Source organism: Dasypus novemcinctus, chromosome 21 (genome assembly GCF_030445035.2).
Source record: "Dasypus novemcinctus isolate mDasNov1 chromosome 21, mDasNov1.1.hap2, whole genome shotgun sequence".
NCBI classification, from domain to species: domain Eukaryota; kingdom Metazoa; phylum Chordata; class Mammalia; order Cingulata; family Dasypodidae; genus Dasypus; species Dasypus novemcinctus.
Window position 1 is genome coordinate 85,556,071 of NC_080693.1, and position 24,478 is coordinate 85,580,548.

At 57.4% G+C, this 24,478-nt stretch overlaps 3 protein-coding genes and 1 long non-coding RNA gene across 7 annotated transcripts in view; 2 read left to right on the plus strand and 2 right to left on the minus strand.

Moving 5' to 3' along the window:
• Window positions 1-3,753, minus strand: part of NPLOC4 (NPL4 homolog, ubiquitin recognition factor) — a 66,390-nt gene extending 62,637 nt beyond the window's left edge. The window contains exons 1-2 of one of the 3 annotated variants that reach the window (XM_058284884.2): window positions 3,590-3,753; window positions 37-117 (exon numbers count right to left, since the gene is read on the minus strand). In XM_058284884.2, the coding sequence (XP_058140867.1) occupies window positions 37-117; window positions 3,590-3,604 (96 nt within the window). In that variant the 5' untranslated portion in view covers window positions 3,605-3,753. The other 2 variants (XM_071210847.1, XM_058284883.1) reach the window with 2 other exon arrangements.
• On the plus strand, window positions 1,903-15,514 carry LOC131275114 (uncharacterized). 2 transcript variants are annotated; one of them, XR_009182569.2, is made up of 3 exons: window positions 1,903-2,780; window positions 3,038-3,200; window positions 13,620-15,514. It is a non-coding gene; the product is annotated as an uncharacterized lncRNA (long non-coding RNA). The 2 variants fall into 2 exon arrangements; XR_009182570.1 differs by lacking the exon at window positions 13,620-15,514 and adding an exon at window positions 4,344-4,655.
• Window positions 15,515-15,707: 193 nt separating this feature from the next.
• On the plus strand, window positions 15,708-20,473 carry TSPAN10 (tetraspanin 10). Its single transcript, XM_012528625.3, has 3 exons — window positions 15,708-16,177; window positions 17,096-17,154; window positions 19,139-20,473. The coding sequence occupies exons 1-3, from the start codon at window positions 16,142-16,144 to the stop codon at window positions 19,506-19,508; spliced, it is 465 nt and encodes a 154-aa protein (XP_012384079.1). The 5' UTR covers window positions 15,708-16,141; the 3' UTR covers window positions 19,509-20,473.
• A 1,261-nt stretch (window positions 20,474-21,734) lies between these two features.
• On the minus strand, window positions 21,735-23,844 carry PDE6G (phosphodiesterase 6G). The gene is made up of 3 exons (XM_058284885.1): window positions 23,690-23,844; window positions 23,288-23,328; window positions 21,735-22,920 (listed from the first exon to the last, which is right to left on the minus strand). Exons 1-3 carry the CDS (start codon window positions 23,842-23,844, stop codon window positions 22,844-22,846), a joined length of 273 nt encoding a protein of 90 aa, XP_058140868.1. The 3' UTR covers window positions 21,735-22,843.
• Window positions 23,845-24,478: the final 634 nt, after the last annotated feature.

Below are 24,478 nucleotides of genomic sequence, written 5' to 3' on the forward strand. Positions count from 1 at the left end.
ATGATCCTGTCAGGTAAATGACAGAGTCACAGATACCTTTTTTAAAAACGCTGCAGCTGACTCTCTCTTTGTCGTTGTTATCCTCTTCACCCCATCTGGGGACTGAACGCGGATTATCTGTTAACAAGACAAAGCAGTTACTGCACAGAAGAGTTGGGTTCTAATTTGTTATTGACTAAATGTGCTGCAGCTTTTCAGCCTCTGAGTCATGGAAATGCAAACCAAACCTCACCCTTCTACTTTAACACCCAACCCGATCTTTCTAGACAGTGAGGAGAGGGGCGAGGTGCATCAGGGGACTGCAAGACATCTTAAGAGATCTTAAGAGAACTTACTGCCTTGATTCTCAAGTCTTAAGTGGTTTCGCTCAGAAAAATACAACTTCAATTTCTAAGCATTGCAAAGCACCATAATCAAAACACTGTTATTTTCCCTTCAGACTGTGAGATTTACAAAAATAAACACCATCAATTATGAAAGGGGAAATGGATGTGGCTCAATCAGTTGGGTCCCTGTCTACCAAAAAGGAGGTCCAGGGTTCGATGCCCAGGGCCTCCCGGTGAGGGCAAGCTGCCCCACGCAGTGAGCTGGCCCATGCAGAGCGCCGGCCCACACAGGATTGTGCCCCATGCAGGAGTGTCACCCTGCATGGGAAAGCCAACCGGCGTGGGAAAGTCACCCTGTGCAGGAGTGCTGGCTGACATGGAGAGTTGGCACAGCAAGATAATACAAAAGAGACAAAGAGGAGAGAAAATAAGATGTAGCAGAACAGGGAGCCGAGGTAGCACAAGATAGTGATCGCCTCTCCCCTATTCCAGAAGGTCCTAGGATCGGTTCCCGGAGCCACCTAATGAGAGAATACAAGCAGACACAGAAGAACACACAGCGAATGGACACAGAGAGCAGACAACGGGGGGAGGCAGAAATAAAATACACCTTAAAAAAAATTATAAAGCTCAGGAGCTTCAAAAAAGATCTCATTTCATTGCCAAACCTACACCCAAGCATTAGCCTGACTTAAAGAACCAAAGGAAACCGCTTAATTGATCATTCATTTTTAATAAAAAGATTCTAAAGAAAATAAATGCCTTTAACATCATGGTAAAACTTAGGAGAGCTTTCAAAAATACTTTCACGGCAAGTCTGAAACAGTGCAAGGCCTGGAAGACCACCAGAAGAGCTTGACTTTCAGCGTGACTGAAGCCCTTCCGAAGGTGAGTTATTACACCCCGGCCCCTGCACAAACTGCTGCCAAGGGAGCAGGATGCAGCTCGCCTGCTGCCAACGGGGCAGACGCTGCGCCAACCACCTGAGGGATGGGAGGGCAGATGGACACGGTCCAGTCCTCACTGTGTGCTGTGCACCGTCTTTAAAACATTAACACTGCAGATGCAAAGTATCTCACTGATAGCTGACAACACAGCACAAAAGGTCAAGGTCTACTGAACTTCTTCCACTCTGGGATCAAATTAAGAATAACCTAGATTTACCTAAACTACCCGGCCCCGTCGCTCTAAGTTTCTAACAAGGTCCACTTTGTCCTTTGCCTCTTTACTGCTCTCAACGTATTAGGGCTTTGTTTGAATAGCACCTATGACTATCCCAACTATTAAATCCATAACATGAAATATTTTTTATCTTTGTGCTGCTTAACCCACATCTGTTTCAATTTTTTCTGTCATCTGTGTAAAGAGCAAACAGAAATTAGGTCTTGAATTAATTCTTTTGATTTCTGATGCATTTCTTACTCAATATCTAAGAAAAACATTTTCATAATACACAGCAAGAGAATTAAGTAAATACTTCCATTTATTTGCTTCTGAAACCTGTCTCCAACACAGCCACGTTAAGAACAGAAGATCCTCGCTTTTCTGGGGGGATCTAGTGCCTGTCCCTCTGGCCGGGCACTCTGGAACAAGGGCACATCGCTGTACTCTGCGTGACTGAGTTATACGAGGGCAGGAAGTCACTCATTCTACTTCATCTTCAACAACAGGGCAGGAGAGGCTGGGTTTCCAAGACAAGTCCAGGATGTAACAAAATCAACTCTAACCTGAACTGAGGAAAGTACTGGCTCGTACTGGCTACAAAATGAAATACAAGAGACAGACCTGGCAACGTGAACACGCAGCCTCTTAACAACTTAGCTTTCCCTATTTATAAGAAAACAAGACAGGAATACAACTCAGGGGATGTTCAAGAACTGGCGAGATGACAATCAGTTATATGCAGAGACATTTTTAAAAGAGCTCTTTCTAAATTCAAAATCCTTTTGAAATCAATTTTAAAAGAAAGCTCTATTTTAATTTCTCACAAGCTGAGAAATTCAACAAGATACCAAGTTACCAATGAAAGCGTGGCCTTACACTAGTGGGAAAAGGGGCTGGTCTGAAGCTCGTCCACTGTTACTTCAACCCGGTTTAAAGTATTACAATGGCACAAGGTTTGAAAACAGGTTAAGACTGCTAATTCCTAGTCAATTTTGAGTCCAAGTCTCCAGGGACTGGCAAACTTTTTTTTAAAGAGTCAGCTTTTTCTTTAGTTTCTCTTGGGCCATTTGTTGGTTCTGCTCATCTCCAGGCTGGGAAGGAAACACGGAGAACCTGGGGCCTCCAAATGGAGAGCTTGAGAAAAAAGAGGCAGCAAGAAGAGAAAAGCCTTAAGCCCAAGAGCTGGCACTTCCTGCAGACCCCAGACATCTGGAAATAAGTGCCACCACCATTCTGGACACCTGGCAAAACTTCAGCGGCCGGCGGAGTGCTAAAGCGTGACGGATACTGGTAACCCAACACTGCTTAGCTTCCCCTGAAAATCCCAAATATTCCTTAACGCTAACCAGCATTCTGCCGTGTCTGACTGCTCTGTTAATTTTCCTGCCACACTTGCTTTTGAGGGAAAACTTTTCACAAGTTAACCAATGGCAGATTTTTCTGCTTTCCACGGAGTTTTTATTTCAGGGGGGAAGGGGAAGGTGCCGATTCCTGATGTCGGGTCAAAAGTGCCATCAGCGTTCTTTATAATAATGCCTTCTACACAGGTCGTGGTCAACTTTTCCTTGCCACCGAGGAGCAAAAACAACGCCAAGCTGCTGCGTCTTCCTCCCTCACGGCTTCCTTTCGCCGAGAGCGCTCCGTAAGCTCCCCGTTCGCACACGCCGCTCTCCTTCCAGTGACGCGTGACGAGGCACTTACTGGGACGGGGTGAGGAGGCAGAAGGGCCCAGGGGAGCCTGACGGGCGGGCCCCTGGCCCTGAGGGCCTGGGAGGAATGACTGGGAGGGCCCCTAAAGAAAGCCCCCAAAGTCTCCCCGAGCCCGGGGATGGGGAGGCGGGAAGACGGTCTCCCTCCGGCACAGCCGACGCTCCCCGCAGGAAGGCCCGGCCTCGCCCGGCCCGGGGCAGGGGGCTGGGGGCGCAAAGCGCCGCGCGGGGGCGGGAAGAGACCGAGGCCGAGGAGGGTGGACGGAGCCCGGGGCGAGGGAGAGCGAGGGCCGGGTCGCGGCGCCCGCCCGCCGGCCTCCCGCGCAGGCCGCGGCCGGCAAATCTGCTGCCTCATCCCGGCGCCCGCGCCCGCCCGGCCGCGCCACTCACGATGCTCTCGGCCATGGGCGCCGCTCCCGCCTCCGGGCTCGAGCCCCGGGCCGCCGCCGCCTGCCGCCCCACGGGCCTCGCCGCCCCCGCCCCGGCCTCAGCCCCGGCCTCCCGCCGCCGCCGCCACCGTCGCTCCAGCTTCGCGGGCCCGGCCGCCACCAGCCGCCGTCGCCCGGGTGCCGCGCTCAAAGCGCTCCGTGCGGGCACGCAGGCCGCGAAACCGGGTTCCGGCCCCACCAACGGCCTCGCGCAGGCGCAGTGCGGCCCCGCCCCGCAGCCCGCCCCCTGCCCCGCTGACCGCGCCCCGGCCGCTCGCGGTTCCCGGGGCTCGCGCGTGGCCCAGACCCTGGACGTGGCGTGCGGTCAAAGGAAGTGTTGGAAGAGTGGCTCTCTTTTTCTGAATGGTTAAAAGTTAGAGCGAAGGGCAAAGAAGAGACAAAAACAAGCATGCCATATCTCCCCCAGAAATAACCGGATTGGGTTACATTGGGGAACTAGCGCCCCAGCGTCTCTTTCGGGAGGGGGTGATCGTACCTTCATGTTACTTTAAAAATTGTTTTAAACAAGCCAATTTTTTAAAAAGGTATTTACTTTATTTACTTAGTTCTCCCCACCCCCTCGTTGTTCGCATTCGCCGTGTCTGTTGCGGTGCTTTTCTTTTTTAGGAGGCACCCCCGGACCTCCCCTGTGGGAGGGAGGCACCTAATCGCTTGAGCCACCTCCAAGCTCCCTGTTCTGTTGTGTCTCTTGTTAGGTTTTCCTCCTCGTGTCAGCTTGCTGCCTCGGCTTGTTGCATCAACCTGCAGGGACAGCCTGTGGCACTGGCTCTCTGTCTTGCTCTCGTCTTTAGGAGGCACTGGATCCCAACCCCGGACCTCCCTGTGGCAGGCGTGAGCTCAACAGCTTGGGCCACATCCCTTCCTAACAAGGCAATTTTATTGGTACATATTATTAAAGCATACAATTCATCCAAAGTGTACAATCAATGGTGTTTGGTATAATCACATAGTCGTGTATTCATCACTTCAATCATTATTAGAGCATTTTTGTTATTTTAATAATAATAAAAAAGAGACAAACAGTAAACAATACAATTATTCTCCTCTCAATCTCTCTATTTCCCCTGCTGTACATAAGTACTATTTCTGGCTATTCTTGCACAATTATTTACTTATTTATTCAGCAGTATTATTGATACATATTCACAGACCATACCGTCTATTTAAGTGTATAATCAAGACTTTTAGTATAATCACAAGGGCATACATTCATCACCACAAAAAATTTTAGAACCCATTTCAACATAATTTTTTTTTTCAACAACAAAAAATTTATATTCAACTTCTTTAGGAACTGCCAAATAGTCCTCCACAGTGGCTGTACCATACTACCTGCCCACCAACAGTGAATAAGTGTTCCTTTCTCTCCACATTGTCTTCAGCTCTTTTAGTTCTCTGCCTTTTTAATAGTGGCCATTCTGATAGGTGTGCAATAATACCTGCTACTTTTGATTTGCACTGTCCTAATCATTAATGATATTGAATATATTTTCATGGTGGGTTTTTTTTTTTGCCATTTTTATTTCTTCTTTTGACAAATGTTTATTCAAGTCTTTGGCCCATTTTTAAATCAAATCCTGGTGCCATCTAAGATGAAGACAAGCTGACACAGAAAAACACACAGAGAGTGGACAGAGTCCAAAACAACAAGGGGGGTGGGGGAGAAATAAATAAATCTTTAAAGAAAACAGAAAACCTTTACTGGACATGTGATTTCCAAATATTTTCTCCCATTGAGTAGGCTGCCTTTTTCCCCCTTTTTATTTTCATTTCTTTATTTTTACTTTGAGGTGCCAGAGCTGGGGATTGGCCCCAGGGCCTCACATGTGGGGAGCCAGCACTCAGCTGCTGAGCCACATCAGCGTCCCTGTGTTGGTTCTTTCATTTGTTTGTTTTGTTTTGTTTTGTTTTGTTTTGTTTTGTTTTAAGAAGGCACTGGAGACCAAACCCAGGACCTCCCATGTAGGAAGCAGGCACTTAACTGCTTGAGCCACATCCGCTCCCCACTTTTCACCCTTTGACAAAGCCCTATGTGGTGCAAAACTGTTTCATTTTGAGGAGGTCCCATTTATCTATTTTTTCTTGTGTTGCACGTGCTTTAGGTTTAAGCACCAAGAAACCACCACCTACCACAAGGTCTTTAAGATGTTTCCCTACATTTTTTCTAGTAGTTTATGGTCCTGGCTTTTTTATTTACGTCTTTGATCCATTTTGAGTTGATTCTTGAATAGGGAGGGAGCTAGCCCTCTCTCATTCTTTTGGTTATAGACATCCAGTTCTCCCAGCACCATTTGTTGAAGAGACTGTTTTGTACCATTAACATGGACTTGGTAGCTTCATGAAAAAGCAGTTGGCAGGGAGCAGAGGTGGCTTGAGCAGTGGAGCGCTTGCTTCCCACATGGGATGACCCAGGTTTGGTTCCCAGTGCCTACTACAGAAGACAAACAAGGAGCAGACAATGAACAAAAACAATGAGCGAGACAATGAGCAAAACAACCAGCAGGCAGCAGAAGTGGTTCAAGCAGTTGAGCACCCACCTCCCATGTGCGAGGTACCAGGTTCAGTTCCTGGTGCCTCCTGAAGAAGATACAGATGAGCAGACAATGAGCAAAAACAACATGCAAACAGAGACATCTCGGTGGGGCAGGGAACCAGTTGACCATAGACATGAAGGTTTATCTCTGGGCTCTCAATTCTATTCCACTGATCGATGTGTCTGTATTTATGCCAGTGCCAAGCTTTTTTAACACTGTAGCTTTGTAATATGTTTCAAGGTCAGGCAGTCAAAGTCCTCCATGTCGCTCTTCTTTTTTAGAATGCTTTAGACTATTTGGCTGCAATCTCCTTTCCAAATTAATTTGGTAATTGTGTTTTCTATTTCTGTGAAATAGGCTGTTGGAATTTTTATCGGTACTGCATTGAATCTATAAATCAGCTTGGATTGAACTGCCATCTTCACTATACTTCGTCTTCCAATCCATGAACACAGATGCTTTCCCATTTGTTTATGTCTTCACTGATTTCTTTCCTTTTCTTAAAGATTTATTTTTTATTTCTCTCCCCCCCGCCCAGTTGTCTACTCTCTATGTCCATTCACTGTGTGCTCTTCAGTGTCCACTTGCATTCTTGTCAACAGCACCGAGAATATGTGGCTCTTTTTATTGCGTCATCTTGCTCCGTCAGCTCTCTGTGTGTGCAGTGCCATTCCTGTGCAGGCTGCACTTTTTTCACGCTGGGCGGCTCTGCTTACAGGGTGCACTCCTTGTGTGTGGGGCTCCCCTATGCAGGGGACACCCCTGCATGGCACGGCACTCCTTGCGTGCAACAGCACTGTGCATGGGCCAGCTCACCACACAGGTCAGGAGGTCCTGGGTTTGAACCCTGGACCTCCCATGTGGTAGGTGGACGCCCTAACCATTGGTCCAAATCCGCTTCTCTTTGTTGAGTTATATTAGCATTGTTTTGTAGTTTTCTTCATACTGGTCCTGTACTTCTTTGGTTAAATTAATTCCTAGGTATTTGAGTCTTTTTGTTGCTATTGAAAATGGAAATTTTCCTCTGATTTCCTCCTCAGATTGTTCAGTATTAGTATACAGAAACAGTACTGATTTTTGCATGTTGATCTTGTATCCTGCCACTTTGCTAAACTCATTTATTAGCTCAAGTAACTTTGCCATAGACATTTCAGAATTTTTAAAATATAGGATCATGTCATCTGTAAACAGTTAGAGTTTTACTTCCTCTTTTCCTATTTGGATGTCTTTTTTTTTTTTCTTATCTAATTGACCTAGCTAGAACTTTTAATACATTGTAGAATACCAATGGTGACAATGGGCATCTTTCGCTTATTTCTGATCTTAGAGGGAAAGTTTTCAACCTTTCTGCATTAACTACAATGTTGGCTGTGGGTTTTTCATATATGCCTTTTATCATATTGAGGAACTTTCCTTCTATTCCTATCTTTTAAAGTGTTTTTTTTTTAATCAAAAAAAGAATGCTGGATTTTGTCAAATGCCTTTTCTGCATCAATTGAGATTAATATGTTTTTTTTCCTTCAATTTGCTAATGTGGTATATTATGCTGATTGATTTTCTTATGTTGAACCAGCCTTGCATACCAGGAATAAATCCCACTTGGTCGTGATGTATAAGTCTTTTGATACGCTGTTGGATTTGATTTGCAAGTATTTTGTTGAGAATTTTTGCATCTATGTTCAGTAGAGAGATTTGTCTGTGATTTTCTTTTCTTGTAGTATCTTTATCTGGCTTTGGTATTAGGGTGATGTTGGCTTCATAAAATGTGTTGGGTAATTTTCCCTCCTGTTCAATTTTTTGAAAGAGTTTAAACAGGAATGGTGTTAATTATTTTCAAAATGCTTGGTAGAATTCACCTGTAAAGCCAGCTGGTCCCGGATTTTTCTTTGCTGGGAGATTTTTTATGATAGATTAATCTCTTTAAATATGATTGGTTTGTTAAGTTCTTGTATTTCTTGTAGCATCATTGTAGGTAGTGTTGGTCATTTCTAGGAATTTGTCCATTTCCTCTGGGTTGTCTAGTTTGTTGGCACACAGTTTCTCACGATATCATCTTATGATCCTTTTTATTTTTGAGTGGTCGGTCATAACTTCACCCCTTTCATTTCTGTTTTCATTTACTTGTATCTTCTCTCTTTTTTTCTTTGTTAGTCTAGCTAGGGTTTGTTAATTTTATTGATCTTTTCAAAGAAGCAGATTTGGTTTTGCTGATTTTCTCTATTTTTTTTTGTTCTTAGTTTCATTTATTTCTGCTCTTTTTATTATTTCTTTCCTTCTTCTTGATTTAGGAGTGGTTTGCTGTTCTTTTTCTAGTTTCTGTAGTTGTTCAGTTAAATCTTTGAATTTAGCTCTTTCTTCTTTTTTTAAAGATTTATTTTATTTATTTATTCCCCCCCATTGTTTGCACTTGCTGTGTCTGTTCGTCTTCCTTGTTTCTTTAGGAGGCACCAGGAACCAAACCCAGCATCTCGTATGTGACAGCTCGCTTCTACCTTGCTGCTTTCAGAATTTTCTCTTCATCCTTGACATTTGACAATAGGTCTGTTCAGATTTATTCTGATTGGGGTACACTGCAGTTTTGGGACATGTAAGTTCATTTTTTCATGACAGTTGGAAAGTTTTCAGCCGCTATTTCCTCAAATACTCTTTCTGCCCCTTCTCCCTTCTCCTCTTCTTCTGGAACTCCCATGACACGTATGTTGTTGCATTTCGTGTTGTCATTCAATTCCCTGGGCTCCTGCTCATTTTTTTCCACTTTTTTTTTTAAGATTTATTTATTTATTTGTTTCTCTCCCCATCCCCCACCTGCCCCAGTTGTCTGTTCTCTGTGTCTATTTGCTGTGTCTTCTTTTTTGTCTGCTTCTGTTGTTCTCAGCGGCACCAGGAATCTGTGTTTCTTTTTGTTGTGTCAGTTCTCTGTGTGTGCTGTGCCATTCTTGGGCAGGCTGCACTTTCTTTTGCGCTGGGCAGCTCTCCTTATGGGGTGCACTCCTTGTGCGTGGGGCCCCCCCAACACAGGGGACACCCCTGCGTGGCACGGCACTCCTTCCGTGCATCAGCACTGCACATGGGCCAGCTCCACATGGGTCAAGGAGGCCCAGGGTTTAAACCACAGATCTCCCATGTGGTAGAAAGACAGTCTATCCATTAGGCCAAGTCCACTTCCCTTTTTTCCCATTCTTATCTCTGCTCTTGTCTATCTTCAATTTCAGCTGTTCTGTCTTCAGTATCATTTAATTTTTTTCTATCATTTCGAGTCTGCTGTTGTATGCTTCTAATGTGCTTTTTTATTTTTATTTTTATTTTTTGAGGTCCGGAGCCAGGGATTGAACCAAGGACTTCACATATGGAAAGCTGGTGCTCAACCACTGGCCACACTGGCTGCCCTGAGTTGTTTTGTTTGTTTGCTTGCTTGTTGTTTGTTTGTTTTTAGGAGGCACTGGGAACCAAACCCAGGACCTCCCATATGGGAAGCAGGCGCTCAACCGCTTGAGCTACATCTGCTCTCTCTAAATTTTTTTTTTATCTCATTTATCATGCTTTTCATTCCCATCAGCTCTGTTACTCTTTTCTTCAGGTTTTCACATTCTTTGTGCTCATTCACTGACTTCTTGATGTCGCTTATCTCTTTAGCCATATTGCCTTTCAACTCATTAATTTGATTTTGGAAATTTGTGTGCATCTTGTTAATTAGTTGTCTCAAATCCTGTGTCTCTTCTGGGGCTTTGATTTATTCCTCTTCTTAGGCCATGTCTTCCATTTTCTTAGTAATTTTTTGCTGCTGTCTAGACATCTGATTAGGATGGTGAATTTACTCAGATGCTCTATTTCTTTCATAACGATTTAATGACAGGAGGCTGTGTGTTACTGCTCCTCTTTGATTCTTGGTTCCATGTGGGTCTTTAGGATTGTCCTTGCTCATTGCTCAAACCTGGGCCCTGGGCCCAGGAATGGGTGCAGACCCACCTCCTGGGGCCTTGGGGAGGGAGGCTGGAAAGGCTGGGAAGTCTCTATTACTTAATTTACTACATGCATTTCCTTGGGCTGCCAGCAGATGGTGCTCTTTGACAGCCCTCTCAGGTCAGAGCTGGTCAAGGGTGTTTGCTGCCACATGGACCAGGTCAAGGTGATGGAGGAGCCTGCCTGGAGGTTGAGAGCCTCATGATTCAAACTTCTCAGAGGCAGTTCTCCAGCCTCTGCCGGCAGCCTCCTCCCTTTCCCAGGTAGGAAGGAGTTCCACTCCCCTGCGCATCCTCAACAACCACCCTGGCTAGCACAGACGGAGCCTGGGAGGGTCATATATCTTTAACCCCTTGTCGGCTCCCCAGGCGAAACACAGCCCGGCCCCACCCGGCCTGGAAGGGCTCCTGGGACCCAGCAGGCCAGGGTCCTTCTATCTGAGAGTCCCCATCCACCAAGGGGTGGGGCGCAACACCCTAATGACGTGGCCCAATCAAAGCCCTAATCGTAACTTAATCATGCCCAGGTACAAACCAGATTACAAACATAATCCAATACCTATTTTTGGAGTTCATAGCCAAATCAAACTGCTATAGTACGTAACAATAAAATTGACTTTTATTTTTAAAAAACTCAATTTAGGCAGGATTGAGTGGAAAAAAAAGAGCCCCGAGTTTTGGACTCCGAGATTCGGCAGGAGCAGATTGCATTGCTGAAACGCTCCGGTCACCGTGGGTGAACGCCACCAACTTACATACGGGAGTGTGGCTAAAATGGGACGTGTTACGCTGTATAGATGGTAGTGCAATTAAAAAAAATTGCAGAGGAGAAATGATTCTGGGGTAACGAGAAGGCGTCACCACCCAAGCAAATGGTGGCAGCTTGGACATCTGCCCCACAAATTTGGTGACAGTCTTTCCGTCGAGGTGCCAGGTTGTGGCCCCTCATCTTGAGCCTGGGCGGCTCGGGACAGCTTTGAGCATCTCACGGAAACCACTCCGTGACCTTTGAGGTTGGGTCACGAGAGGCTGTGCCGATCCTGCCTTAGCCCCTGGAACCTGAGGCTGCCGCCTTGTGAGGACGCGCAGGCCACGTGGGGAGGCCACGTGTCAACGCGTCAGTCCCGGGTGAGCCCGGTCCCCCGTGTTCCGGGCCAGATGCCGCCCTCGGGAGCAGGGAAGCCTCTGGCCTTCCCACGTGCCGCCCTAACCACAGCGGAGCAGAGGGGGACCACCCCCCGGGCCTTGCCCAAATTCCTGACCCCTGGAATCCGCAAGCACAATAAGATGCTTTGGGCGCCATGCCTCTGAGTTTTAGGGTGGTTTGTCGCACAGCAGTAGCTAACTGGGGCTGAATGTTGGGAGCGACGTGTGTCTGAATCACAGGGCATGCTTTAAGACTATCTATTGGTAAATTATAGGCCAACTACATTGTTGGTGCGAAAAGGCCCTGGTAGGGCTAAGCTCGCCGTTGCACTAAGTCAGTGGTGACGAAGCCAGAAGGATAAGCAAGAAGACTAGGCAGGGGAAGCCATGACCGACTTGACGGCTTTGATAATGAATCGATACAAAATGTCCCTCCCCAGGGTGTAGGGACTCCCCAGGCCTCGGCAGTGCAACCTGGAGATGAGCACAGGACAGGTTTCCTGTGCTGGGTGGACTCTAGAGACGCAGACGTTAGGTTATAAATGACACACCTTGGAAAGCGGATATGGCTCCCACCTACCACGTGGCAGGTCCCGGGTTCGCATCCTGGCGCCTCCTAAACAAGACAGGGAGCTGGTGCGACGGGCAGGCGCGATGTGCTGATGCAACAAGACGAAACAACGAAAGGCACAAGAAGAAAACAATGAGTACACAGCAAAGCAGGGAGTGGAGGTGGCTCCAGCAGTAAGATGCCTCCCTCCCACTTGGAAGTCCCAGGTTCGGTTCCTGATGCCTCCTGGAGAAGGCAAGCAAGACAGCGAGCAGTGAATGTGAGTGTGACGGGCAGGCAGGCACGGCAAGCTGACGCAACAAAGAGACACAAAGAGGAAAGACAGAGACACAACAAACCAGGGAGCTGAGATGGCTCAGGTGATTGAGCACCTCCCTCCCACATGGGAGGTTCCAGGTTCTGTTCCTGGTGCCTCCTAAAGAAAAGACGCGCAGACACAGAGAGCAGATAGCAAGTGCAAACAACCAGGGGGGGATAAAGAAACAAAATAAATCTTTAAACAAATCAGTGACATGGCCTCGTGTCCTCTAGCTCATGCCGACTCGCTCCATCCTCCGGCCCCTTCCCTCTGCCACTTTGTGGGGAGCGTGCTGGTTTTGGTGGCGGCGTCGGGACGGGACCGAGCTGGACGTGGGGCCGGCGCCAGGCCCTGCAGCAGGCCCTGAGGACGAGGGCCCCTGCGCCTCTGTGGTGGGGGTGCACGCGCCTTCCGCAGCCCAAAGCCAGCGTCCAGCGCTCCATCAACACGGCGGCCGAGCAGGCCTTTCAGAGCGTAAGGCTTGGGCCGCGTTGCCCTCTGCGGTCCCCCCACTCAGAGGAAACTCCAAAGACCCCCGGGGCCTCCACGGGCAGCGCCACCTGACCCCGTCACAGCCGCCGTGGCCCTCCCGGCTGGCCTGCGTGCCCCGCTGCCCACCTTCGGCCAGGCGCCCTGCCTGGGGCGCTGCTCGGGCTCTTCCCTGCAGCCCTGGCCCGGCTGCCCAGGGCCTGCAGCTCGCGCCACCTTCCCTCGGGGGCTGCCCTCGCATGCCCAGAGCCCCCCAGGCCACTGCCGCCCGTGCTGGGGAGAGGGTGGAGGCCCAGGCCCCGTCCCAGCGGGAGTGACAAGGTGCAGCCAGGTCCGCCTCGGCCGGCGCCCCCCTCCCCGCAGGGCCCACCCCGCGCAGCTCGCCTGTTACTGGCCTGCTCTCGAGTCCACCCGGGCCCACCCGACAAGGCGTGTTCCCCGGGTCCGCAGGTTTCTTCTCACCCTGAGGCCTTCCCTGTCACCTTCAAAGGAACCCCAGCCCCCTTTCCAACTTCCCTGACTTGTTTTTTTTAATATAAAGATGCATTTTATTTATTTTTCTCTCCTCACCCCCCCACCCCATTTTCTGCGTCCACGTGCATTATCCGGCGGCACTGGGAATCTGTGTCTCTTTTTGTTGCACCATCTTGCTGTGTCAGCTCTCCATGTGTGCAGCCACTCCTGGGTGGGCTGTGCATTTTACACACAGGCGGCTCTCCTTACAGGGCGCACTCCTTGCACGTGGGGCTCCCCTACGTGGGGGACACCCCTGCGTGGCAGGGCACTCCTTGAGCACATCAGCACTGCGCATGGGCCAGCTCCACACGGGTCAAGGAGGCCCAGGGTTTGAACCCTGGACCTCCCACGTGGTAGGCGGACGCTCTGTCAGTTGAGCCGCGTCTGCGTCCCCCCTGACTTGTTTTACTCTCCTCCTAGAGCATAGTACGTATTTGCTTTTTTCTCTCTCTTTTAAGGCTGCCTCCTGCACTAGAACGCCAGCTCCGGTTGACGGGCATTGGTGCTCTCCCTGCTGTATCCCGGGCTCAGGACAGCGCCTGGTGTACAAGGGGTCCTTGCATCAGCTACCTACAACCACAGAAATGCTGCATAACAAACAGCCCCGACTTAGAGGCTTGCACAATGACCATCGACTTGCCTCAGGAGTCTGTGGATGGGTTTAGGGGGCTCGGTGGCTGGTCCTTCCATGGTGGGCTGTGGCACAGGGCGTGGCGGCGTCGATTGTGGTGGGATATGCTGGGCTAACTCACCTCCGGACCAAATGTCCCTCGACTTCAGGGGTCCTCTCGGGGCTCGTGCCAGGGCTGCCCGGGCTCTAGAGAGCGAGCACCGGCAGGCAAGGCCTCCGAGCCCACGCCGGGAGCTCACACGCTGCCCCCTCAGCCGCTTCACGGCCAAAGCGAGTCACCCACTCAAGCTTGGCCCAGACTCAGGGGGCAGGGGCGGGCTCCCCTCCGTGGGCACAAGCTGCACGTTCACGCTCCACAGGGCGTGGGCACAGGCAGACGTGTACAACCGAGGCGGGCTTGGCGACCAACCGCCGCACTCCATGGACGCGCAGACTGGACGAATGGGTGGACAAACCCCAGGAGGTTCCTAACACGCTCCGCTACCGCCTTTCTTCCACGCAGAAGGAAGGCCACGACTGCTATCCAGCAGCCGAGGGGGTGGGCTGCAGGGGACGCGTGTCATTTCTTTCAGGTCCTCAAAATCTGAACCCCCTTCCTGCATTTGAAGAGCCCCCCCCCCCGAAAGCTCCCCCAGCCTCCCCGACAGCCGGAGGACTGGAAGCACGACCCAGACTTTGAGTTGGAAGCCGGGGCTGGGGAGAGCCCCATGTTCCACCCGGCGAGGGCGGTGACGGTGGCAGGTCCCAGAGGCATCGGGGCTTCTGGCTGCCCACCCAGTGTGCAGTGTCGGGTGTCCACGTGGCGGCCACGGCATCGTGCCTGCGGGACTGGCTGCACAGTATACCCTGTGGCCACTGGCCCGGGGTGCTGGCCCCCCTGGGGGTCCGTGGGCTACCAGTGACCCGCAGAATTTCCTCTTCTGCCCCGTAAGAGGCCCCCCCGGAAGAGCCCTCAATGGGTAGTTTGTTCATTTGTGAAAACACAAGCCTGTGAAATCGCGCTCGTTTCTGCACCAGGGTTGAAGGAAGCGCCTCCGTTTCCGGAGCAGCTGAGCCGCAGACCCACTTTGGGAAGCGCTGCCCATTCTCAGCCAAGTTGGCCTGCAGTGGAGCAGCGCTGGGGACAGGGACGGCAGGCGCCTGCGGGGGCCAGGGAGGCGGCACCCACGGGCCGCATGCTGCCAGGGGCTGCCAGGTGCACACGGAGGAGACCGTGCCGGCAAGCAGGACGACGCCAAGAAGAGCGGGCGCTACGGAGCAAGGCCGACTAGAGCCACAGAGCCCAAGCGGAATATGTCCCCCTCTCCTGGCCGCTCCGGAGGACTTCGCGGAGGCGGCGGCCTGCAGCTGGGCTCGCTCGGGACATGGGGAGGGCTCGCGTGGTGGGGGCACAGGAGGGGGCCCAGGTTGCACGGGCGGGTCTGTCACGTGGTGGACGGAAACAACGCGGACAGAGCTAGGACAGGCTGGCCTGGGGCGGCCTCGAAGACGCTGGCCGGGAGGCGGGAGAGGACGCTGGGGACGCGCCGGGCGTGCAAAGGCGGGAGGAGGCCGCAGGCTGCGTGGAAGCCAGCGCTGCAGGCCGCCCCTCCTGGGCTCTGCGGCAGGGACTCGGCCCCGGCCAGCCAACCTGGATGCGACCCCTAAACCTCACACACACCTGCAGGCAGAGGGGCCTGCATTTCACAGGTGCAGTCAGCGAGGCCTGGGGGGGCGAGGCTGTGAGGGGGGGTGGCGAGGCCTGGGGGGCGAGGCCTGGGGGTTTGAGGCGGGGGGAGGGGGGAGGCCCAGGGGGTTTAGGCCTGGGGATCAAGGCCGGGGGGGGGGGGGGGGCGAGGACTGGAGGGGCAGTGAGGCCTGGGGGCACCCAAGGGCTTGCAGGGCCAGGGGTCGCCGGGGGTCGTTGGGGGGCCACCCAAGCCCCCCACATCCAGGCCCGCCCCGCCCCTGCAGCCCAGGAGAGACCCCGACGCCCTGACAGCACCTGGGCCTGTGCCTCCTGCCTGTGCGCCCGCCGTGCGCTGGGGTCCTTCCAGGCTCTGCTGCCCTGAGCCGCTCGGGCGCACCCGGCCCCGGGAAGGAGCCGTGGAGGTGCACCCCGGGTCTCGGTTTCCCCGGGGCTAAACTAGGGGAAGACGCGGATGTCTCCGGCTCATCTCCAGGGGCCTGGGCTGGGTGGCTGGACGTGCAGAGCCGCAGCCAGTGCTGGCGCCCCGGGGTGAAGCGGAGCCTGAGAACCTGGGGTCACAGGAAAGACCACGCGCCTCTCCAGGGGGGCCGGAAGCCCTGAGCCGCCCGTCACATGAGCCCACGTGACTCCCTGAGGGGACTTTTCCTGCCGCCGGGAGGATGGAGGCAGCCGAGAGAAGGCCCCTGCTTTCCCAGGTAGGGGGAGATGTGCGCGCCGGGCCGCCGCTGGCACTGCCCGTCGGCCACGCTGGGGTCGCCAGGCCTGGTAGCACCTCCAGCCTGGAACGGGGAGCTCGGCCAGACCAGGGAGGCGGCTTGAGGACGGCCCATGCCTGGGGGGCTCCAAACCCTGTCCGCCCGGGGCCCCTAGGCCTTTTGATCCCGCTGCCCCCCGCCCCGCGCTATCCCCTGTGGGTCTGGGGGTACAGGCAGGTGAAGGAAAGCTGCCCCGGCAGGTGTCATGTGACCCTGTCCTTCTCTCCTCCCTGCCCACTGGGTCTGGGGGTTCCAGCCAGCCCTGCCACCGCGCCCCATCCTCCTCCTCGCTGCGGTCGTCCCGCCTTGCCAGGCCCCCGTCTTCTCCCCCCCCAGGGCACTGCAGGGCAGGAGTCACCCCCCTCCACGGGCCGCCCGCCTGCCTCAAGCCACCGTGTGGGGGCCTGGGGCTGCGGCTGCACCCCGCCGGGGGCCACACGCCAGGCCCTCCCCGCTGGGACGGCCTGCGCCAAGTACCTGAGCGTCCTGTCCAGCGCCCTCCCCTCCCTGCTGGGCCTGCTGGCCCTGGCAGCCGCGCTCCAGGCCCTGGCCGTCAAGGGGTCCCTGGGAAGCGACAGGGGGTCGCCCCTGCCGGCGCACGCCCTGCTGGGGCTGGCGCTGGGGGGGCTGGCGGTCAGCATGGTGAGCCTGGCGGGCTGCCTGGGCGCCCTCTGCGAGAGCACCTGCCTGCTGCGCTGCTCCTGCGCGGGCGTGCTCGCCTTCCTGGGGCTCGAGGCCCTGGGCGGGGCCCTGCTGGTGGCCCTCTGGGGACCGCTGCAGACCGGGCTGCAGCACGCCCTGCGCGTGGCCATCGCCCGCTACCAGGACGACCCAGATCTGCGCTTCTTCCTCGACCAGGTCCAGCTGGGGCTGCGGTGCTGCGGGGCGGCCTCCTACCGGGACTGGCATCGGAACCCGTGCGTGCGGGCGAGGGCCGGGGGCGGGCGGGTGGTGGGCATGGGGGCGGGCGAGGGGTGCGGACGAGACACCGGGCTGCCACAGGGTCTGGGTCTGCATGGACGGCCGGGCACACACTCATGCATGCACTCACGCATGTTCACACGCTAACACACACATGCCTGTGTGTGTCCACATGCTCCTGCATGCATGCATGTGTGTTCACACTCACATGTGTCCACAACGCCCACACATGCGTGCTCACAAGTGCTCACATGTGTTCACACGCTCACACCTACATGCCTGCAGACTCGGTGCACGCATGGATGCACAGAGACACGGACACATGGCACATGCACCCTCCTCACACGCAGACACACCCTTTGGCCCCGGAACCCAGGCCAGCCCTCTCCAATCCTGCAGGGCAGGGGGCGCGGGGGAGGGGGGGGCGGTTCCCCAGGGAGACGCCCGCACACCACAAAAGGCGCCCGTGCCCCGACCCTGGCCGAGACACCTCCATGCTGAGTGCAGAGGGCTTTAGGCCACCCAGGACCCCGTGCTGGACTCCCCTCCACTGTGTGCGTGGGCCCGTGCCTGTGTGTGCATGCATGCACGTGCCTGTGAACACACGTGTGTGCCGTGTGTGTGCACTGACTGCGGGTGCGTGCGTGCCATGTGTCTGCCTGTGAGGAGTGCACGGGCCGTGTGCCCGTGCATCCGTGTGTGCATGGCCGTGTGTGTACACGTGTGTGCGTGAGGAGCCGGCGCAGCCCGTCCTCAGCATCTTTGTGACGGTCCCGCCGCTCGGGCACCCGGAGCCTCGTCTGCTCACGTGGGCAGGCCGGACGACGGCAGCCCCCGCCCCAGAGTAGCCCCCGTGCGCGCGTCCGGGGACGACTGGCCACAAGAGGCGGGGTCCCAGGAGACTCCTGAGCACCGTCCACTCGGGCCCAAGGTCACGGGGACGCGCTGGGCGGGGCCACGCACCGGGCACCTGGGCTTCCCGTCTGTGGCCGCACGGGCGTCAGGCGGGGGGCAGCCTGGGGGCTGTGACGCCCCACCGGGCCCCGGCGTCCTGCTCTGCTGTCAGCACACGTGCACATGTGCACACCGAGAGGCCCCAAGCAGAGGTCAGACAGAGCGTCACCCTGGACGAAGGAGCCAAGGGAAGCCAGGGGAAGCAGGGGGGCGGGGTGGGGGCCGGGAGCCGGGCGGGCACACCATCCCAGGGCTTCGGGGGGCCTGGACCCCCGCGCGGGTGCGCTTGCCCTCGAGAGACCCCTGGCCCAGCCGAGCGGGGCCAGCATCTGCGGCTTTGTCCACGGAGTGGCAGGGGCGATGCCAATGGCACAGTGGGGGCTCATGGGGAGGGGCCGTCGCCATCAACAAAGCCAAGAGGGCCTCGGGGCGTGAGCAGCTGGCGCTGCCCGAGCCCGCCCAGGGCATGCAGGTGCCACCCGGAGCCGGGGGTGGGCGCGAGCAGCACTCCTGCTGAACCGGAGCTCCCGCCAAACCCCCGCCTCTCAGCCCCGGCCCCCCACGACCCACAGAGCCCCCGGGGAGCCCCGCCCACCTTCCCCCCTCGCCCACTCCACCTCTGCCCACTTGGCGGCTCAGCAGCAGCCTGGGCAGGGGCGCCTTGCTGCCCCTCAGCCAACACTTTGGTATCCAGAGTCCTTTGGCTAAACACTTCCCTTCCGGCCGAGGCTTGTGCAGAGGGCTGCAGTGCGTGGGGGAGTCACAGAAAACTGGGCGCCGCTGCGCATGCGTGCCCACATGTGCTTCCTTTCCCCCGTGTACTCGTGTGTACCTGCACGTGAGCACGTGCATGTGTGTGCACTTGTGTGTGCACCTGCACTGTGTGCACGTCGACATGTGTGCATGCGTGTGTGGGTGTTTGTGTGTGTGTGGCCGTGGGCTTTGGTGGCAGGTGGGGGGCCCACGACACGGCCCGCGTAGCAGGCCCTCCCCTGCAGAGCTGATGCGAGCCCCCTGCCCTTGCAGGACCTTTAACTGCAGTGCCCCCGGGACCCAGGCCTGCAGCCTCCCCGCCTCCTGCTGCGTCAACCCCTGGCAAGACGGAGCCCCCGTGAACGACCAGTGCGGCTTCGGGGCCCTGGGCTTGGGCGCGGTGGCCGTGCAGGGCGTGGTGCACCTGCAGGGCTGCGGCCCCCTGCTCAGGCGCTGGCTGCGTGGGAACGCCGGCCCCGGGGCTGCCTTCGGCGTCCTGCTCATGGTGGCGCAGGCTGCGGAGCTCCTGTTATCCGCCTGGCTGCTGAGGGCGCTGGCCATGCGCAAGGGGGCGGTGGAGGGCCCTGGGGTGGACGGGGGCCTGGGGGTGTCGACCCCCAGCCCGCGCTCCCCCTGCTGCTAACTTGGCCGACAGCGCTGCTCTCCCCAGCAGTCCTGGCAGCAGGGAGGAAGGGCCAGGCTCCAGGATGGGGTCTGGGCCACGGGCTTCCCCTCCCCTGCCAGGGAAGGGCTTGCAGTAAAGCCACCTGGGTGCTTGGGGGCGCGCTCTCCAATGCCTGGGTTCTTCACCTGTGTGCACCTGGGAGCACCTGTGCCGGGGCCGGCTCTGCCCGCCTCCTTCTGCTTTTGTTCTCCACACGAGCCTGCGCTGGCACCTGATCCCACCCTGGCTTCCGAGGGATCTGCCCCCAGGCAACCTGCTCGCTTCCGCCCGCTCACGGGTGCCATGCGTCAGGTACAGGTCAGCTTGGCAGGTGCCGCCGGCCAGGCGTGCCACCCACCAGGGCTGTCAGGCAAACCACCTGGCTGCAGAGTCCCATCGTCCCCAAGGCTCCCTCGTCCCCAAGGCTCCATCATCTATGAGGTTCTATCGTCCCTGAGCCCGTCATCCCTGACGCTCCTTCGTTCCTGGTGCTCCATCATCCCCCAAGCTCCATCTCCTCCGAGGTTCTATCATCCCCGAGGCTCCATCATCTTAAGGTTCTATTGGAAAGCGGACTTGGCCCAGTGGTTAGGGCGTCCACCTACCACATGGGAGGTCCACGGTTCAAACCCCGGGCCTCCTTGACCCGTGTGGAGCTGGCCCATGCGCAGTGCTGATGTGCGCATGGAGTGCCCTGCCACACAGGGGTGTCCCCGCGTAGGGGAGCCCCATGCGCAAGGAGTGTGCCCCATAAGGAGAGCTGCCCAGCGCGAAAGCAGGTGCAGCCTGCCCAGGAATGGCTCCGTACACACGACACAGCAAAATGACACCAACAAAAAGAAACACAGATTCCAATGTCGCTGACAAGAGAAGTGGACATATAAGAACACGCAGCAAATGGACACAGAGAACAGACAACTGGGGGTGGGGGGAGAATAAATAAAAATAAATCTTAAAAAAAAAAAGAGGTTCTATTGTCCCTGAGCCCCCATCACCCCTGAGCCCCCGTCACCCCTGAGCCCCCGTCACCCCTGAGGCTCCATCATCCCTGACGCTCCTTCGTTCCCGATGCCCCACCATCCCCCATGCTCCACCATCCCGGAGGCTCCATCGCCTCACCAATCACACGGAACCGCGACTCCCTCCCCGGCAGGTGGCCCGCGCGGCACGTGCCTTCCCGTCGCTGGGGGCCCCCTTCTTGCTCCACTGTGGTGTTTGAGGGCGAGGCCCAGGCCCTCTGGCTGGGGCGCATGTTGGGGGATGCATTTTCACTGAGGTGTGGCCATCATAGAGTGAACCGACCCCTCGTCAGTGTGCAGCATGAAGAATTCTTAACGTGCAAACGCCCGTGGAGCCACCACGGGGTGGAGGGCCACCAGCGCAGCCCCAGCAGACCCTGCGTCTCCCACTTCCCCACCCACCCCGGCTCTGACCCCATCCACGAGCGCGGCCCGTTCTCGACTTTCCTGTGAACGGGTCCCTGCAGGGCCCTTCCTGGGACCGGCGCCCGGGTGACCCCCTGGCTTTGACAATGAACCTGTGCCGCTGAGGCTGGTTTCCTGCGGGTCTTGCGGGCAGGTGGGTGCGTCTCCTGGGGGTCAGGCCCCGGGAAGGGGAGGGTTGCGGGCTCCTGCGCAGGTGGACGCCAGCCTCGCGGACGCTGCCCGAGGACGCCCCATGCCCCGGTCTGCCCAGCCGGGATGGGACGGTGCCCCCGTGGCCCTGCTGGAGGCTGAGCACGGCGGCTGGGCACAGCACTGGCCCCGTGACGCCGGCACGAGGCGCCGCTCCCTCCTGGCCAATCCTGGCCAGCTTCTCACGTCCAGTCCCCCTGGGTCCACGAGGCCTTCGAGAGCCACACATTGGCTCTGGAGGCAGGCCCCCCGCTGGGGCTCAGCCCCTCCGGCCCCCGCCGCCCGCCCTGCGCCGGGCCTCTCCCTGGGCCCCTCTCCCTCACAGCACGCCTCGGACACGGCAAGGGTACCCTAATTTTATTTGGGAACAGGAATACCCAGGGCGAGCCCTGTGGGAAAGACGAGCTGCCCGCTGCGGTGCAGGTGCCAGAGGGCCCTCGCTCTCCCACCAGGGACCCCAGGACTGCCATCACCCACCTTGCGTGCCCGCGGCTGCCCCCAGGACACCCAGCCAGGAAGGACTGGGGTGTGGGAGGGGCGGGCTGGGGTGGACGCGCCCCGAGAGGCCCTGCCCTGGCTTTCCAGCCCACTGTGGGGGGTCTGGGGCCCACCTGCTGGGGGGCGGGGATGTGCTACAAGGGGGACCCGAGGGAGGCTCAGTGTCCCAGGAAGTGAAGCAGGACCAGAGCGGCCGAACGGGGTGCTGGGGGGTTGGGCCCAGAGGGGATCCTGGCAACTGACAGCTGCACTTGCCACCTGGCCACCATCACCTGGGGCAGGGGGCCCTCGACGGGAATCCAGGGGGGCTCCTCTATGGGAATCTGGGGCTCTCCTCGACGGGAATCCAGGGGGGCTCCTCTATGGGAATCTGGGGCTCTCCTCGACGGGAATCCAGGGGGGCTCCTCTATGGGAATCTGGGGCTCTCCTCGACGGGAATCCAGGGGGGCTCCTCTATGGGAATCTGGGGCTCTCCTCGACGGGAATCCTGGGGGGCTCCTCTATGGGAATCTGGGGCTCTCCTCGACGGGAATCCAGGGGGGCTCCTCTATGGGAATCTGGGGCTCTCCTCGACGGGAATCCAGGGGGGCTCCTCTATGGGAATCTGGGGCTCTCCTCGACGGGAATCCTGGGGGGCTCCTCTATGGGAATCTGGGGCTCTCCTCGACGGGAATCCAGGGGGGCTCCTCTATGGGAATCTGGGGCTCTCCTCGACGGGAATCCTGGGGGGCTCCTCTATGGGAATCTGGGGCTCTCCTCGACGGGAATCCAGGGGGGCTCCTCTATGGGAATCTGGGGCTCTCCTCGATGGGAATCCTGGGGGGCTCCTCTATGGGAATCTGGGGCTCTCCTCGACGGGAATCCAGGGGGGCTCCTCTATGGGAATCTGGGGCTCTCCTCGACGGGAATCCTGGGGGGCTCCTCTATGGGAATCTGGGGCTCTCCTCGACGGGAATCCAGGGGGGCTCCTCTATGGGAATCTGGGGCTCTCCTCGATGGGAATCCTGGGGGGCTCCTCTATGGGAATCTGGGGCTCTCCTCGACGGGAATCCAGGGGGGCTCCTCTATGGGAATCTGGGGCTCTCCTCGACGGGAATCCTGGGGGGCTCCTCTATGGGAATCTGGGGCTCTCCTCGACGGGAATCCAGGGGGGCTCCTCGGCAGGACTCCGGGGGCCCCCGCTAGATGATGCCGTACTGCGCCAGCTCGTGCAGCTCCAGGTGGTTGAAAGCCTCCCACGGGCAGATGACCGTGATGTCTGCAGGGACACAGCAGGTGCGCTGGGGAGGGGCCGCGCCGGGGGCGGACCCCAACTTGCCAAGGCCAAGCACAGGGCCTGGGCCCGAGTCCCACCAGGACCCGCCGGCTCTGGGGGAGCACCGAGGGGCGCCTCGGGAGGAGCGGGCAGCAGGGCTCCTCGCTCTTTCCCACCCCCTCGCCCCTGCCCAGCACTGGGGGCCCCCTGAACGGGGGCAGCCCACCCCAGCGCCTTCTGAGGCTCGACGTCGGGGAGGAAGGAGGGCAGGTCTGAGGGGCTCCCTGCTGAGGCCGGGGCTGCGAGGGCCCACGGGGGGGGCCCACCTGGGGGCTGGTGGGACCCTCGGGAGACACGCATGCTGCCTTACCTGTGCCCAGGCCTTCCATCCCAGGGATGTCGTCCCCAAACCTGGGAGGACAGAGAGCTCAAAGGCCGTGCCCCTCCCCCACTCGGGGTGCGGCCGGCTGGGGCGTCCTTCCCCCAGGTGGGTGGTCTGAAGACAGAGTCTCCCAGGGACAGGGGCCAGCCCACAGCAGGCCGGCGCGCGGGGGGCGCGCGGGGGGTGCCCACGTGAGCAAGTGTGCGTCTCGGGAGGGAGTGGGGGGCGTTTCCTTACCCACTGGGCGGCAGCAGGTGACAGGAGAGCCCAGCCCTGGACGTGGGTGACCCTGGCACGGCTCCCGCTCAGGCCTCGGGAACTGCCCTCCCCCGTCCCGCCGGCGGGACCCTCTCAGCAGGAGGGGGGCCGCCCCACCCCTGTTCCACTTACCCTTGGATGCCTTTTTTGGGGGGCTTGCTCTTGAACTGCCTGGTTTGCCGCTGCTTAAATTTGGGGGGCCCCTTCCTGGGGGTGACGGTGGTGACGGGCCCCCCGGTCACCCTGGTGGCTGACCAGATCTCGGCCTTGGGCGGCTCCAGGTTCATGGCGAGGCTGGCGGAGACGCGGCCACCCCGCTCCCGACTCGAGCACCAGCGGGCTGGGGCAGAGCGGGCCCGTGCCCCCATCAGCCCCTGCTCCCCCTCCCGAGGCTGCTTCTCGGGGGGCTCAAGCCAGCAGTGCAGAAGACACCCCGAGACACCAGACCCAGCCCCCCAGCCCAGGGGCGGGGGAGCCCAGCCTGCCACCCCCACCAGGGGGCCCATGGCCTCTGGCTTCCCTGCACCCCATCTGCAGGCCCCAGGAGCCCCCCTCGAGGGGCGGGGGCCCCTGCCTTGGTTCACCAGATCAGCACCGGGCGCCCCTCACAGGGGCCTCCCCCAGGCCCTCCCCCACTTCCCGGACCCCTGCCCCGAGACCCCTCTTCCCGTCCCGTGCCAACTCAGCCCCCGGCTGGCGAGTCACAGCGGCCTCTCCCCGCCCCTGGTGACGTGTGTCCTGCTTCGGGATTTCATCTGTCCAGAGCTCCCAAGTGCCCCGGAGGCTGGAGAGCACCTGGCCCCGTGCAGCGGGGTCCCCGAGCCCCCAGCCCCGTGCAGGAGGGGGCGGGCGCCTTGCGAGGCGGCGAGGGGCTGCCCTGGGTTGAGATGGGCAGGAGGCTTGAGGCTCTGCCATCCTCAC

Excerpts from the sequence above, each read along its gene's own strand:
- TSPAN10 (XM_012528625.3), top strand. The coding sequence starts at position 16,142 with ATGGAGGCAGCCGAGAGAAGGCCCCTGCTTTCCCAG. Across the intron at positions 16,178-17,095 it reads GAAGGCCCCTGCTTTCCCAG|GTCCAGCTGGGGCTGCGGTG; the intron begins GTAGGGGGAGAT and ends TTCCTCGACCAG. Across the intron at positions 17,155-19,138 it reads CGGGACTGGCATCGGAACCC|GACCTTTAACTGCAGTGCCC; the intron begins GTGCGTGCGGGC and ends CTGCCCTTGCAG.
- PDE6G (XM_058284885.1), bottom strand. The coding sequence starts at position 23,844 with ATGAACCTGGAGCCGCCCAAGGCCGAGATCTGGTCAGCCACCAGGGTG. Across the intron at positions 23,329-23,689 it reads CCCAAAAAAGGCATCCAAGG|GTTTGGGGACGACATCCCTG; the intron begins GTAAGTGGAACA and ends CTGTCCTCCCAG. Across the intron at positions 22,921-23,287 it reads GATGGAAGGCCTGGGCACAG|ACATCACGGTCATCTGCCCG; the intron begins GTAAGGCAGCAT and ends GTGTCCCTGCAG.